This window comes from Cydia splendana, chromosome 15 (genome assembly GCF_910591565.1).
Source record: "Cydia splendana chromosome 15, ilCydSple1.2, whole genome shotgun sequence".
Taxonomy (NCBI): Eukaryota; Metazoa; Arthropoda; class Insecta; order Lepidoptera; family Tortricidae; genus Cydia; species Cydia splendana.
Window position 1 is genome coordinate 12,909,506 of NC_085974.1, and position 17,561 is coordinate 12,927,066.

At 37.8% G+C, this 17,561-nt stretch overlaps 2 protein-coding genes across 3 annotated transcripts; one reads left to right on the plus strand and one right to left on the minus strand.

The window, feature by feature from the left end:
* The first annotated feature begins 871 nt into the window (after window positions 1–871).
* Window positions 872–4,586, plus strand: LOC134797673 (uncharacterized). The gene is made up of 2 exons (XM_063770016.1): window positions 872–2,337; window positions 3,506–4,586. The coding sequence occupies exons 1-2, from the start codon at window positions 1,109–1,111 to the stop codon at window positions 3,741–3,743; spliced, it is 1,467 nt and encodes a 488-aa protein (XP_063626086.1). The 5' UTR covers window positions 872–1,108; the 3' UTR covers window positions 3,744–4,586.
* An 856-nt stretch (window positions 4,587–5,442) lies between these two features.
* LOC134797273 (uncharacterized) lies at window positions 5,443–13,521 on the minus strand. 2 transcript variants are annotated; one of them, XM_063769499.1, is made up of 6 exons: window positions 13,067–13,521; window positions 8,937–9,091; window positions 7,795–8,328; window positions 7,591–7,703; window positions 6,086–6,229; window positions 5,443–5,585 (listed from the first exon to the last, which is right to left on the minus strand). In XM_063769499.1, exons 1-6 carry the CDS (start codon window positions 13,251–13,253, stop codon window positions 5,450–5,452), a joined length of 1,269 nt encoding a protein of 422 aa, XP_063625569.1. In that variant the 5' UTR covers window positions 13,254–13,521; the 3' UTR covers window positions 5,443–5,449. The 2 variants fall into 2 exon arrangements, with proteins under 2 accessions (XP_063625569.1, XP_063625570.1); XM_063769500.1 differs by having other exon boundaries at window positions 7,795–8,321; window positions 8,933–9,091.
* Window positions 13,522–17,561: the final 4,040 nt, after the last annotated feature.

Genomic DNA, 17,561 nt, shown 5'->3' on the forward strand with positions numbered 1-17,561 from the left:
TTGAATGTTTCCGGACGGCACGGGTTGCCGTTAGAAGTCAATTTAGACAATTATTGATAATATTAAGTTAGTTTTAATCGTAATATAATGTTAGTTTCAACTGATTGTGTTTTTATTGAACCCATTTTTTATTAAGGTTAATTAATTTGCGCCTAACGCTAACTCTTAATTTAATAAGGATCCGGAACTACAATTAAATACTTTACAAGTCAAACTTGACGAGAAACTAAAAGTTAATAAATATAATTAAATGTCTGAAATAGATAGAATTTAATTACCAGTGTCATAAAATACGTATAGACTGACGTATTTTATGGCACTGGTAAATAATAATTAAATACAAAATTGGCACTGGCTCAATCATAGATAACCTAGTTGCAGTAAGTAACCGATCGTCTAAACCAGACGTAAACTATTCGTTGGCGCAGGCCGTACTAAAAATATTTAGCTTCTGATTCGCCGAATTGTTTACCCTATAATGTTTACCCGAAAATACGTAGACTGACGTATTTTATGGCACAGGTAAATAATAATTAAATACAAAACTGGCACTAGCTCAATCATAGATAATCTAGTTGCAGTAAGTAACCGATCGTCTAAACCAGACGTAAACTATTCGTTGGCGCAGGCCGTACTAAAAATATTTAGCTTCTGATTCGCCGAATTGTTTACCCTATAATGCGTGTTTTGAGTAGAGGCAGTAAAGATTTTATATCTTGATTAGACATATCATATGTCGCTACCGTAGCTATAAATAGGAAAAATCTGAGAGAAAGTAAAGTTCTGCTTTTACAATAAACCAACCCAAATTTACTATATTATCTACATCTTTTTTTAATAAATCAATACAGATATAACTCTTTACTCCAACATCAGATAATTCGAACATAACCACTGGACGCATTGTAAACACCTTCACTCATAAAAGTTTCTATAAATATGCGTGTTTGTGTGTGTTTGAATTATAAACGGCGCGCTGGCGCTGCGCCAGAACGCATGCGCTAAATAACTTACGAGGATCACTTCTCGCCCGCCCCGATACCGACGCGGAACTCTGCGATGCTCAAAAGATAGTACAAAAAAAAGTGATAAATTAAGTGCTGTGAAAATGTCCCCAAAGTGCCCAGTGCCTCCCCTTCAAGAAACGACACTGTCTTTAGTAGCCAGGCAACTCATCCACGCCCTGTCCAGAGTCACCGCCGACGAAGATGTCGCCATGCTCTTCGCGATGGTATCGTCGTATTACGAGCAAATGGGGGCTACTAGCGACATATTTCAAGATCTCATGAACTTAATACTAAACTCCGAATATCTCGACCCCTCTATAAGATACTACACAATGAAGTTACTGCTTAGAGAGAATGTGAAGACTCTTGCTACGGGAATGTTCCCATGCCCCTATTACAGGAAAGTCATTGAGCTGATTGTTGAACAGGGGCATCATCTTACAACTCTAAATCTAAAAGGAGTATGGGTTAAAGAAGACCACCTGACGCTCATGTATAATCTAATCAAGAATCTTACAAACCTGACAGTTCTCCATATCCCTTACATCGCCAACGATGAAGTTCTCAAATTCATCGGCGAACATAACAAACAGCTGAAGCTCTTAGACGTGTCTGGTGAAACGGACATCACAGAAATCGGTATAGACGCCATGTTGTCTGGAAATCCGGAGCTGACTCGAAGCCTAACTGTGGTCAATATAGGAATGTATGGCGAAGAAAACATCGATCACACAGACGTGGCGTTGTTGATAAAACGGTTACCTAACCTCACAAATCTTGGCAGTTACTCATTCGTCGGGAAATCTCTTTATTACATTTACAACAACGACTGTCCGCCCGATTTCAAAACAAAGTTACAGTACATCCACGACGCTCAAACTAACATGAGGACCATGAAAGCGATAGTAGCTTTATGTCCAAATCTAGAAACTATTTACCTAGAAGAGCCTGATTCAGGCGTGCTTGCGTTGATAAAAGAGTTTAAAGACATTAACAAAATTAAGCTTAACAAATTCCAGTGCCATGAGCTGCATCAGCTTCTCGACAAAATCGGATATAAAATTGTTACGCTAATGTTGTCTGGTTCGTTGGGATCATTCAACTTCACTAGGATAGCAGAAACGTGCAGGAACTTGGAAAGTTTGGAGTTCTACCAAATCCAGACAGCGACGCACGAAGAAGAAGTTCCATTTACGAAACTAGAGCATATAGAAATAGTTCAAGGAAACTTGTCGTCTTCGTGTCTCAAATATTTAATGTGTGGCAGCCCGAAGCTGAAGAAAATCATAATAGCAGACGAAATTAAGCTGGATGACAACGATATGTCGAGGTGAGTATATCTAATGCATTTACACATTTCGTTGCAGATAAAAATAGATATACGATTGTTGATTTAGTCCTGAGAATCGGTAGGGACTGTAAGATGAAGTTATTTACGATCCGAATCTGCCTACGCGGGACCAATGGACCAATAACGTGAAATTACGACGCGCGACAAAACGTTTCTTGAAGTAGCGTCGCGTAATTTCTTTAATGGATTATCAGGGAAAGTTTGCTGTCCGTTGGCGTATAAAAATATGTGAGCCGAAGACTCTAACAAAAAGCCATGCAGTTTATAATAGGTCCATATTCACTGTTTGCCAATGTGGGTTTCGGTATTTCAATTCTTACCTACTCGTATGTCCAACCGTGGTCCAACCCTAGGTCTAAACCCACTGAACTTTTACTTCGCCAAGTTTCAAAATCTATTTATTGTTACGTCTAATAATTAAATAAATATGTGGCAGACCGAGCTTTGCACGAAAAACATATAAAAACTCAAAAATGCGGGTTTTATTTATTTATTTAAACTTTATTGCACAATAAATGAAGAGTACAAATGGCGGACTTAATGCCTGAAGGCATTCTCTACCAGTCAACCATGGGCTAAACCGAAAGATCTAGTTGTAGTAGTTTTCCCAGAGGTAAGACCTAGTTAGATCGATTTATCACCCCCGAAAACCCGCATACCTATAGCAAATTTAATCGAAATCGTTAGAGCCGTTTCTGAAATCCCCGAAATATATATATAAATAAACAAGAATTGCTCATTTAAAGGTATTAGACTAGATAGATAGATACATATACATAATATACATCTGTAACGAATTAATAATATGTCGTAAATTTGTTATAACGACGCCATAATAGCGAGACCTATAAGGGCTATAATAAGTAATAACATTTCTCCGTCTCTCTCTTAATATTAAGTAGGTAATGAACCCACGTGATTCAGAACTAATTTGAAGTATCGATTTTCTCACGATTTCCAATGCATTATAAGAGAGAGACCAGTAATAAAAATTGGAGCTCGTGGTCGTTCGACCTGAATATTGCGACTCATTTTCCTTGCCTATCGCTTTGACATTTGCCTTTATTAGAAAGAGAACCCCATTTTAACTATCACTCGCAATTTTCATGCAAAAACACTGCCTAAATATTTAAATTGACATTTCCAGGATGCTCCGCCGCTACAAATTCGAGAACCTCGAAGGCATTTGGTTCCCGAACGCACCTCGGCTAACACGGGACACTGTCGAACTACTCATGGAGTGTTGTCCCAAACTGCAGAGCTTGGGTCAGCTGAGCGGCTGGCGGTTCACTCCTGATGACATGATGCTTATGAGAGCTATAATAGCAAGTACTAATATCGATCTGGTACTGTCCCCGCTCGGTATTTTCCAGCAAGGAAATTAGATAATGGGGAAAGCTAATCCTAGATGGCGCTTTCGATGCCTTCGTTAAGATGGAATTTGATGGTTAAAGTTTAAGTGGCGGTCTTGACGATAGATATGGTACTTTTTGTATGGAATTTGACAATAGACAATCAAATTGACAGTGGCATTCTATATTGTATTATGCTCTTAGCGTGCATGCCTAGAGTTGCCTTGCGTTTATCGCCGATATATTATCAACTCAATAGAAATGATAATGGGTTAGTTTATATACCATTCCCAAATAAAGTGACCCGTTTTATTTCTCTTGAGTGTAGATAGAAACAGGCGTATTTTAGTTAACGCTAGCCTTTTGAACGCCACAGACGGCAATTGACGTCAACGCAAAATCATGACAACGACGCCAAAGACGGCATTTGACGTCGATCGTTTTTTGATGAAAATCTACTGAAAAACACCCCACTTTTAGGTTGGCATTATTTATTCACAAAACTAAATTTTACCCCCGTGGCGTCAGCGGCACGACAAATGGATGCGCCGTTTGGCGTTCAAAAGGCTAGTGATAAACGGTATTGGCTATGTGCACGCCAGTGGTGTTACCTGTGAATAGGTACCTCGGTACCCTTTTAATATTACAGAGTTAATATAACGAAATTCGAGGATATCTTTCTTATTTATCTTCGCATGCGCTGTATACTCATCTTTTGACTCACACCAGGCGATTCGAACACAGCCAATAGAACTCCTTACCTGCATACACAAAAAGGCAAGAACTTACTGTCATGTTTGATAGTATCTATTGTTTTGATTGATGTGCTTAAAAAAATTCTGCTGAAAATTTTATATACATTTATTCGTTACTTAACAATTGTGGGAATCACAATACCTTACATCTATTGATACCTTTTTTAAATGGCATAAGTAAGATATACCCACACGTGGTATATTAGTAAAATAAACAGTTGAAATACAATGTAGTTTTTCTTTTAAACATCAATTCTTTTTATCAAATCACGGCATTATAAATAGTAGATTGTACAACAAGGGCATAAAGTGACCCATTTTTACCCGAGGCAATTTTTTGGTCTGAGCGAAGCGAAGACCAAAATAGACGAGGGTAAAAATGGACATTTATGCCCTTGTTGTACACTCTGCTTTTCACTTCGATTGCGAGGAAAATATACAAAAAATCAAATATTTTAAGTTATTTTAACGTATTTATTCAAGACTAAAGAAAATTGTTCTTGGGCCGGTCGGAGGCGCGGGGCACGCCGATCGGGAGAGCGCCGGTCAGGGGCGCGCCGGCAGGGCTGGCAGTTTGTATGGCAGAATTTGGACTTTATTGCTAAGTCAATAAGGGTCGTATTAGATGATTTTACTTTATGCTCTAGAACATAAAATGCGATTTTATGTCGTCTACGCACGACATAAAGGTGCACTTTTTGAGCATGAGAAGTGAAAATATAATTTTAAAATACGTGATTTATAAGGTGCAGCATTTTTTCTCAATAGTTACCACCAAAATTGTGTTAGTGTTCAACAAATAATAAAAATGCCTAGTCTTTTTTCTCAGTTGTTATCACTGGGAACGTGTGAAAAATATTTTTTTTTTGGTATCAACTTGGTGGTAGCTATTGGAAATAATGCCAAACAAGTAATGAAGTAGGATTTCTATGCAGATTGTCGATTCAAGTTCAAAAATAAAATTAACAACATTAAAAAAAACACCTAACTAGCAGTATTATTGGCAGCCGGTGGTATATTTTCCTGGTTCTTGCTCTTCTTTTTATCAGATGCATTGTGTTTGTTCTTTTGCATTTTATACATCTTACATTCGTCCGCGCATTTCGTTGTTATAATGCTCCTGAAATATAAATAACAATCCATGAATACAAATTCATTGCACTCGTGCCAATTTTAAATTCTAAATTATTAGAAGTAGGTCAAAATATATAATCTCACAATTACATCTCGTAGCATCGTCTCGTAGCAAAATAAAATTCGATTTGGGTAAGATAATATATTTCGTGAAACCCTTAGGTATTTTTGCAACACTTTTCCAGATACTTTATCAGATCAGACGTGTAAAATTAGGCTTTATTTACATAACAATAAGAGTCTAGACGCTAGGTACATATAGTCTCAGTAAAATAGTGAAATATGGTTTGTATAGGTAGATATATCGTCGTGATTAGATTTTATTTAGGTAAAAAGACATTGTAGGTATTTTATACTAATTATCTAAAAAAATACTAGCCATATTGGCTAAATTGTACCTTAGTACCTATATATTTTTAATTCTTAGAGTTCTCTTAATAACATCTTGAGCGTGTAGATTGATGGAAATGTAAATTGTTTACAAACCTGACTAAATTATCCTTGACTTTAAATTTATCTGTAATTTCTATCACGATGTCGGAAACTATTTTCGGGTCGAGACACATTTTTGCCGGCTTGTTCGTGAACGCCGGTGATTTCTTCCCCGTCAGAGAATGTGTTGCCAGCGTCCTGGAAATAAAGGTTGTTTAATTGTTTAAATTTATTAGGTTAATTTATTTAATTTTTACTTACATAGGAATTTTACATCTTAAATAATTACAAAGAAAGTAACTATTAGTCAAACCCGTTCTTTATCGCTTCTGGTGCAAAAGTACCCATAATACTCACGGCTTTACCCCGCTGGATGGCTATATGGACAGCCTCTGCACACCATAAACGATTCGGAGCGGGGATCCTCTCCCTTTTGCCTAAGTCGACGGCCTATGTCACGCACAAATTGTTTCTCGTCAGCACCCCAGCAGCCCGCCGTTTCCACCGCAAAAGGGACGAAAATATACCCCGAGCCCAAGGGAACATACTTTTCGCGCTTCACCACCGCCTGAGACTCGGCCGCCGTTCCGGCCGCGCGTGCCCTATATGCGACTGATATGAGAGGCGGCGAAGGTGCTGACGCACGTAGCGTCCCATTGTTTAAATGCGTTTCTATGTTATGAGGCAAACGAGCAGACGAATCGCCACAACAGAGGGGCTGTAAGTGCGTTGCCGGAGTTTAAGATGGAGTACTATTTTTTAGGGTTCCGTACCCAAAGGGTAAAACGGGACCCTATTACTAAGACTTCGCTGTCCGTCCGTCCGTCCGTCCGTCCGTCCGTCCGTCCGTCTGTCACCAGGCTGTATCTCACGAACCGTGATAGCTAGACAGTTGAAATTTTCACAGATGATGTATTTCTGTTGCCGCTATAACAACAAATACTAAAAACAGAATAAAATAAAGATTTAAATGGGGTTCCCATACAACAAACGTGATTTTTGACCAAAGTTAAGCAACGTCGGGAGTGGTCAGTATTTGGATGGGTGACCGTTTTTTTTTTTTGCTGTTTTTTTGTTTTTTTTTTTCATTATGGTACGGAACCCTTCGTGCGCGAGTCCGACTCGCACTTGCCCGGTTTTTTTGAAGGTTTGAAAGTAGTATCGGTCTGGAAATACCGCAAACGCAAAGCTGACGAAAATTACTGAGGATTTGAGCACCAATGCCTTAGGTGTAGGTATAATTTAGCATATAACTAGCAAATTTCCATTAAATTGTCATGTCCCAAGTAGCTAGGTGATATTCAAGTCATTTCAAGTGATTAGGCGTGGCTCACTCCGCGATTTTGTCGCTTTGCTACAGGTAGCTAAAAGTACATCCGTTCCACACCAATTTTGGTGGCTAGCCATAAGTCGCGCGTGGCGCTGTCGCCACCTAGCGGCCATATCTGTCCTGATCGTAACAGACGCGGTTTGTTAGAGAGTGAGTCTTCTGTACCTAGTACTATTATTTATTCTGTGGTGATATTAACAATCATAGAGTTTAAAATCATTTGAAATACCTTCGCGAGAATGCTGCCAACAATAACGTCCGGGTCGCGACAGTATAAGACTTCCAATTTACTTTTCTGTATTTATCTCTGTGTATCAACGTTGTTCCACTTCCAATTGGCACCTAAAATCAGGAAATAATAACATGAAACCACAAATTATTGTGAATATGACTCAGTACATAGTTTTCATTCAATAACAGAATTGTGGCTCACCCATTCGTTCTTCGCAGGTTTCGCGTTCTTTTTATCAACGGTTTCATATCTGTTAGTGATCAACACGTTATCATCTGACCTATCCGAATATTCGCTGTCCATCCTCTCATCCCCTTGCGTATCATTCGTATAATTCATCTCATTCTTTATAAATTCTGAATTATCATGAGAAATCGCAGGTACTTCGACTTCAACAGCACTCTGTTGGAAATCAGTGATATCGTTTAAGTTGAAGTCAGGTTTCATCTTGCTTATTATTGTAAACAGTTCTTGAAACATAGATTTCATGCTAGTTATAAGTTCAGGCACGGATTCTTTAGCATCAGGGACGTATTTTTTATTTGACTCTGGGTTACTACGGTATCTCATGTCGTTTGATCTGCGATTCCTCATGGAGTTCTGTAGGGCGAACTGCTGCATGCCGTTGGGGATGACCGCTTTGGGCCTGTGGGTTGGCGTGAGGACTTTTCTGCTACTCTTGTTGGAATATTGACGCGCCGGACGCTCTAATTTGATTTTCTTGTTCTCTTCCACCTGAAAGTTGAACAAGATTAGAATTTTACCTTGATTCAACGTAAATCTCCAATTTTGCTATTGGCTAATTTTGTACGCGATATTTAAACTATAGTTTAACCAGTAAATCGTTCGAGAATGTATGCCTAGAACACAGAGACTATAACGGAGTTATATATATCTTTGCTAGAATTGACTCATATTAAAAAGTCAAATTAACATTGTAGCCTTTGTCACCCGAACCATGAAGACAAATACTAACACATCATTTATGAAGATTGGCCTAGTAATTACACCTACTGCCTACTACGGTAGAATACACTACATTGCCATACCAACAATACATAAGCACTGCTAAGCAATACATAATTAAATTAATAAACGAATCGAAAAAAACTTACACATAAATAACTCATACTTGCTTAAATGAAATCAACAATAATTAATTAGGTACTTTCAATACCTACTTAATATATATTCCCGCACATAGTGAATAATTTCCTTCTTTTTTTCAATTAGCACAAGAACTTGCAAAAAGGAGAAGATTGTTTATAAAATGAACTAGAGATAATTAACACTTAAGTAATACTAATAAACATACAAGTCTGCCATTATTCAATCCAACTGACCTCTTCCTCGGTGTCTTCCGAGCTGGAGTCGCCCGTAGGCTCCCAGTCAGACGCACTCGGGGAATAATCGCCCTGCTCCTGCTCGTTTTGCGCGCTCGTGCCTGCGTTCTCCTGCGTTTCCGATACTGGAGGCTTCTCCAGAAGCTCTCGATCACCTAATTTGGAGAAAAGTTATCTAGTTTTTAAATAAATCAGAACATTACGTTACGTCAACTGTTTGACCTTAAAACGTCTAACAGAAACAACTGACTTTTCGCGCAAGAAAAAAGTAGGTACTAGCTACTACCCTCCTTTCTCACTCGTAATAGTTTGAGAAAGACGGGTGATCGCGTGATAGATTTATTTGGATAGTTTAAAATATACTAAAAGGCGACTTTTTATTACATATCTTATAGGAATTTATAATAAAAAGACTCGACTTTAGACTAGCACGGCAGTTTTCTCGAGAATTATCTAAATTCTCATTTCACTTAAGTACGGTCTGCCGTATGGCAACTATGGCCTTATGATTTCTTAGTTAGCCATACGAATCACGATCTTGTTGCTTTGTAAAAGTAACGTTTTTACTTTAAAACCTATTATTGGAAAGGCCAAAATGAACCCAGAAACGAATAGTTTGTTTTGTAAATGAAAATGACCATAGATAGATAATTATAGACCTGTAGGTAAGTAATATCCCGAAAAAGGTGCAATTGTCGACTTGGGTCCATTCAAGCTTCGGCCCTTTGAGCAGGTATCAGAAAATACCTAAAAAAGTATGGAAAGGAATGATGTTTTTGTTTTATAATATGGAATTTAACCATTTGGTGTCGTAAAATTTTATTAGTAAGCAAAGTTTGGTACTTACCAATAACATAGTAGGTAGATATTATTATTTAGTTTTGTTTTTCTAAACAGTGTGTAAATGTGGTAAGGACATTACCATTATTTTAAATCGGGTTATGTAAATATGTACATATGTAAGTAGGTTCGTTGAACTTTAAGAACCATGACGGCAAAAATAGGTATCTTTTAAATGACTTTCCTAAATCAAACTCTACGTACTAACTTGACATGTAATATTTAAAATATTATAAATAAATGACTATGACTATGACTACTACTAGATACGCACATACATAATTACTAGGTAAATACCTATAAAATATTGAGTCTAAAAGTCAGACATAGAACTTTTAGACTCATTATTATTAATTCATAATTTTATATTAGGTATGAGCTTGATATACCGACGAAGCAACGCGCACGTGACACATCTTGAGTTATAAACGGCGCCTGCTTAGGTACTGCAGATGGTTCGCTTGTTTTGTTAAAAGTCATTTTAATACTTTTTCACTCTCAATTATTTTAGAAATTTTAGACGTGTCTTCCCAACTAGCAAAATAGTCGTATAAGAATTGATTTACTCAGCCTGTTATCGTATAACAGCCGAGTTACGGTTGTTGAAGCACCAATATATCGTATAATAGCGGTTAACTCGACTATTTAGCAATTTTCGCTAATTAGTGCTATAATCATGTCGTATAAACGTTTATAGCACTATCTTTTAGCACTTTTATTCCACCTTTTAATAAATGCTGAGTTAGCGCTACTAAATCACTTTTATTCAGCATAATTGTTCTATTAAAATCATATAACAGCTATAGATTAGCTAATTGTCTGAATAAGGCGCTTTAATACAACTGTTACTTAACTCTCTTCTCTGTTGCTATAAAAGCCTATTAAAAGCAATCAAATAACCATTTGGCAACAATGCTGCTGTAACAGCGCGCTTATATCATAATTCGGGTAATGGGGTTCAAACCGCTGTTATAGGAGCTGAAGTGTATTTACAGGTTTTATTCAAAATGTATTCAGCTTAGAGTACTTTTAAAGAGTTTTGAACTACATTAACAGCACAAGTCAGCCATGTTGACGTTTCAATATAGTCCGGTGGCCAACTGCATGAAACCCTACCTGACAAAAAAATAGAATAATCCTACTCTGTAGGGGTAGCTGACTTTTAGTAGCATCAACTGTTCTTGGTCGGCCGCGGCTTAATTTGGAAAATTTTGCGCTAATGGCAAAATAGTGGCACAAAAATTCATAAAAAAAACCCCCATCGTATAATAGAATGAAACTTGCATGGTAGGATAGCTGCCTTTGAGGACAGCAAAACAAAACTGGTCAGCTACATCCTGTGTTGGCAGGTTCTTGTGTCCGACCGAATTTGTGGTACCACGTGACATCTACAATTTACCTCATCGAAAAATAGAATCAAAACAACTGATTGTAATACCTACATTAAATTTGTTGACATATGTCTTGGTCGGCCTCACCTTAGCCTGACAGCGTTTTCAGTCCGTCCGCATTAAAAAAAAAGTCAATGGCAGCTATCCTTCCATACAAGTGACATTCTATTTTTCGATGAGGTAAATTGTAGCTCACTTGGTACCACAAATTCGGTCGGACACAGGAACCTGCCAACACAGGATGTAGCTGACCACTTTTGTTTTTTTTTGATGAATATTTGTACCACTTTTTTGCCATTTGCGCAAAATTTGCCAAGTTAAGCCACGGCCGACCAAGAGCAGTTGAAGCTGCTAAAAGTCAGCTACCCCTACAGACTAGGATTTTTCAATTTTTTTATCAGGTAGGGTTTCATGCAGTCGGCCATCGGGCTATAAATCCATAAACATGGCGACATCATGTGCTATAAGTGTAGCAGTAAACGCAGTTACTCGACTTATAGTCGATTTAATGAGATATAACAGAAACTAGATCGTGTAAGCAAATTTTTACTTATTTTTATTAATATTTTTTTATTGAAATTTAAGAAAATAGGCGGCCCATGAATATATATGAACCAGTGCCTTTGGTTTTATCAATAAAGTATTTTTCGCGCTGGGTTTTACTGTATTACGTGTACTTACAGACAGTAAAAACTTATGTACACAATCACGGTAAAAATAAATGTCATGGATGACAGCAGTAAAAAATACTTAAGTACCTTTTTGTTTTATTAGACACGTGAAGACGATTAGGCCTCAAACTTAATCAAATAATTGAAATATAATCGCTTACCTGAGATCGTTTTTAGCACATATTAGTTGAATAAAAGCATTTACTGCACTCTTACACATTTAAAATGCCGAGTAAAAGCAATCCGGCTACCTTTACGAAACATTTTTGCTGAGAAAAAGCAGTGCGGCTGCTTTTATAGAACACTTTTACTGAGTAATAGTAAATTGCTAATGTTTATAGAACAAATAGTCGAGTAAAAGCACTATCGTTGCTATTAAAACACTAGAAGTGCTTTTATCCACTTTTACTCAACTCTTACAGCATCGATTTGCTTCTTATACAGCGCTTACTCGATTTTTATAACACTTTTAGTCTGTATAAGTGCGCCTTTTCGCGTTGAGTAAACGCTTACAGGACTTTTACTCGACTGTTTTTACACCGTTTATAGCACCAAAAAGCGAAAATAAAAACGTGCTCTCAACTTTTATAGCACATAGATTTGCTAGTTGGGTTATACTCTATTTTTGATAAAAAAAAGTGAGGTAAGAAATATATTTTTCTAGGAAAACATAACAGAAGTATACCTACTTACCAACCAAAACTTTTCTATTTAGAATTAATTTTAATTTCTAATAAAAACTATTTTAATCTAATTTACTTATTCTAACGCAGTCCCGATAGGTAAATACATGCCTATTTCTAACGGTTTCGGCACCCTCGGCCCACCGTCGTAAATCCTGCTTTCTATTATTCCTAACACAATACGGATGGAAAACCGTCTATTCTATCTATGACTAAAGCTTTGTGCATTTGATGCGCGGTGTTCCTTTGATCCGTTAGCGCGCAAATTCTATTTCAGGTAAGTACAATCACGTGGTATTTGCGCGTCGAATAATTTTATTTTATCTTTGTATAAATTTCTTACTTAACATACTCAGACTAATATATTCTGATTTAGTAAAATAATCTATTAAGAATTATTTGAGCTTGCTAAATCTTCGATGGCCCTTGCGTAGTATAGGTATCTAAACAGCGACACACCGAACTGACCACACTGGTAAATGAAGCTTTAGATTTTGTCTACAACACAATTATATCCAATCCAATTCATAAATACAGTTACTCACGTGCACTCGCCAGAACAGTTGCCGTCAACGGAGTTCCATTCTCCTGCTTTCCGATGGTCACCACCGTCCCTATCTTCAGCTCCTCGCCATTAGGCAAACTCTTCAGCAAATACCTCGCGTTCACCACACTCTGCCCTCCACTGTTCCACTCAACTTTCATCCACTTATCGGCCTTGGGGATCGACATGTTTCCCGCTCTAGGCCTGCAATGCGACTAGTCTATGAGCAGGTAAAAGTTTCATTACCGCACCCTATACTATACTGCAACCCCCGCTCCGAACAATGAGATTTGCAGACCCGACAAAAAATGCATCCTTTTTTGCAGCCCACTTCCTAGTAAGTTTCTTAGCGGAGCTATTGTTTGTGGAACCCTCGTTTCTAATGCGTTTGTCGGAAACTCATAAACTTGAGACAATATGAAGGATAATTTCAGGACATCTTTGCATGGAGTACGTACCTACGTACGTACCTGCCGACCGGTCGAGTGGTATTTAACCCTTACCTGCATTTTACGGGCAACGTTTGGAGAATAATAGGTAAACTAACTATAACTATGATAGGAAACTATTTTCTTAAGTTTTTTTTAAGAAGTCTCCTTATTTCAGGTCACAAGAACGAATTGTTTGACACTTCATCTAAATTTTTTGACGATAACGTGGAACACACGACACAGATATAGTCTGCTAAAATTCCATCCAGTTGGTTTTATGTATTTGTAATAACGGGGTACAGTAGGGACTGCAGCTGACATAGGTGCTGCAGCTCATGCAGCTGACATACCCTCCTAAGGCCCAGCCGTACAAATGCAAAACCCAAAATTTGCCAATGAAATTTGAACCTATAGTGCAGAGAATACAGTTGATTTTTATTTGTTTGAAAACTTAAAGAAACAAAAGAAATGCTACTCTGTTCCAATGGACTATGGTTTAATTAAATTTCATCGACTGAATAATTAAGTACTATAGGTAGGACATTGGGCCTTAGGAGTATACAGGCGGTTATCAGTTTATCACAACCCCAATCCAGTGCGTACCAGCGCCAGGGGCCGGTGCCAGTGAAATAACCATCATAGGGATAAGAGAGCCGTCATCTTTGGGAGATATGTGAAAGTTCCTATAAGGTATGTTGGGGTAATACCGGACGGATTTGGGACTAATTGGGAGACCTCGCGAAATGTTTTTTTTCCTCGAGCTCAGTACGTGTCAGCTTCTAGAAATATGGTGCAAATCGTTAAATAATAACCGAAGTTTAAGCCTGAATATTGGCAACCTTCAATGTTCAACGGTTTCAGTTTTATACGAGTGTAAAGATGAGACATATTTTTATTCGAGGGTAACGATGAATTTGTCATCCCGGGCGAACATCGGATGGCGAAAAAAAACCGGTTCTAATGCTCAGATAATAAGGTATCTAAAAGAGTATATCCGATGTTTAACCTCATCCAACGTATATGAATTTCAGCCACGAATAGCTGGAAACTTAAAAGTTCTCATCAAATGTTTAAGACTTTGCATTTTTGCATCCGATCTTGACCCATATACGAAAATTTGGTAAATCTGTGGCTCTCAAAGTGTGATATGTCAATAGAAACAATTTCCTAAGTAATACATTCATACATATATAGCTACGTACACTGCTAATATCTCTTCCTTTTGAATTACCGTCCTCGAATAAAAATAAAGGAACGAAATAATTACGATAAAAACAGAGTTATTGCAGTCATAAAAAAACAAAGTTTGACAATCACTGCTGAATTTTAAATGGGTAAAGGTCGGATTGTTGCTATCCGATCTTTACCTGCAAGGGTGAAGATCGGAAATCGGTCTACAGCAGTCCTAGGTCTGTTTTGATTGGATTAATTTAAAGATAAAAAAATGACCAAAATTACCTTGCTCCCTTTAAAGGCGCGTAGAACACATCCGATATCACTGAGCGGCGGAGGGACACTGGTGTCCGAAGTGCAATGAAATAGCGTCATGCACATTGTTGTCATAATTAAGAAATAAAGCCTATTTTGGCGGAAATGAATTTCCTACGTTTTTCCCCCGCATCCGATATTACCCCAACATACCTTACATAATTACTTTGTTATAGAAACATCCACATATCGCTCCTTGAGAAACATAACGTCATTATCCAAAAAATGGGGTTTTTGAGTTACTAACGCCATCTAGCTCGTATGATCGTAACGCACGCAATACGAAGACACCTATCGCCCTAGCTCTATTAGAACCGCCAGAGGGCGCTAATGTCGTTATGTCGAATAGAGGGAATAGGTGCCTGTCTCATAGGAACAATGTCATTAAAGGCAAGTAAATTGTATTTTTTTGCTTAGTGACAGTTTTCTATGAGATTCAATGGTAAGTACGTCAATTTACATAAGAAATAGTGTATCTATACGTACTATGTCACTTTGAACTTATAATATGGTATCAAAATCAAAACTCAATTTAAAGCAATATCGTACTTTTTCCTTCAAGGACACTTGTACTTTTGAATTTTTTAACGTTTTGAAATAAGTAAAGTGACATTATACCTATAATGACGGTTTTGCTTAAAACTCAAAGCCATAACGCTGACTAAAAATAAAAACGTACTGTTCTTTTACTTTAAGTGACATTGTGATTTTAAGAAGCTGACTGAAGTTTTAGCAGGTCGATCGTCATTATCTGTGTAATGTCAATTTGCTAGCTTAGTTTACCATAGCGACACTTGGCGTGCTTAAGTGAAAAATGTCGTTTTAAGCTTAAAGCCACTACAACTGGTACAGAACGCTTATAACGGTGTGGTTAAGAATGTCACTCGTTGTTTAATGTCACTGTGTTGTATTTTTTCTATAAGGTTCATAATAGAGTTGTATTATGAGTTCTACTAGACGACTATTTATAATTCGATATATAGCCACATTACGAGCCCTATTGATCTAACTGTGGAACTAGGTTGGTATGTGTAAGATTCCCATATTTATTAATTATAATACAATATTATTTATGTGTTGTGTGATACTTTTTCATTAATCAAAAATAGCAAGTTATTTTTGTGATGTCTGTTATGTTCCAATTTTATTTCTGACAAGGTGACACAAAACACATATTATAATTAATATGTGTTTTGTGTTTGTGTTGTGTGTGATAATAATAATTTATTATCAGTAGGTACCTATTACATACTTACCGATAAAACTATTGTTCTGTTACAGTAGAAAATGTCTCAATGTGTCTTGAATGACAACAAAGTTTAAAGCTATTTTAATAAAGTTAATACTACTGTTTATAGTTTTTTCAGATGAAAAAAATATTATATAAGTAGTCAATTCCGTGTGTGATATTCCGCCAGGAGAAGTCCAGGTCCAGCGACTTTGAGTGCTCCAACTATGTATGTGTGCTTGATCTGACTTCACCAAGGACAATGGTCCATGTTTCATGCTTTTCATCAGTAGATTTATTTAGAGGCTCATAATCTCGTAATACTCTTCAATCTTATCATCGCAATGTGTAGATGTTGATGCGTAGGCTTTGATTGGGGTTAAGGTAGGTATATGGATTTGGGATTTGGGATATGCTTAACGTCAACACAGCCACCTTGTCGGAGTAATTTGATAATCCGACAATGTTGTCCTTCCACTTCTTTTTGACGACAAAGCGTACTCCATATTGTCCGCTGGCTGTTCCAAAATGGTAAACGGTTCACGCCTTCTCGTCGTACATTGACAACCCTCAACGTCCCATTAATTTCTTTTACGCCGGTTTCAGTTCAGTGAGGCGGTCTTCGTTTATCAAAGTGCGGCCTTTATAGGTGTTGAAGTTCTTTTTTCTTGCATGGGTCATTAAAATCTTTTTGTGGGTATCTTCCACCGGGTAGTTTCAAAGTAGCGCCAATAACACAAAAGCTAACGGAGGCTAACGGCGTCTGAGGTGGTACGGTCATGTACAGAGGCGTCCTCTAGACTACATGGTTAAGCGACGAAGCAAGGACGTGGAAGACCACCTGCCACCTGGCTGACGACGGTTCAGCGAAACCTGAAAGACCTCAATATAAACGCCGACCTTGCACTCTATCGTGCAGAATGGAGGAAAAGAACAGGGAAGGCCGACCCCAAGTAAATGGGAACAAGGCCTAGCAGGAGGATGATGACGTGGGTATCTTCCGCCCGGGGATTCTTAGCACCACTTTTACAGGGCACTTAGCGCCGTAACGAGGAGTCGTACATGTCAAATGAGATTGGGCCATAAGCCCACCATGCTGGTCCAGTGCGGGTTGGTGGATAGCCAGAGGCTTGTTTGGTATTCAACAGGGTGACCACGTGCAGGAGAGGCTGGTTTGGGATCCGTTACATGACATTCGGGCCCCTTACATCCCATCCCCCAATTATTATCCTCCCCTTTGTTTATTTACTTTGGTAATTTTTGATCGTAAAAATATAGCCAAACAAAACAAGCTAAGAATACTCTAGTTTTAAAGGAAAAATAGTCTAATTTGCTAATTTTTTAAGACT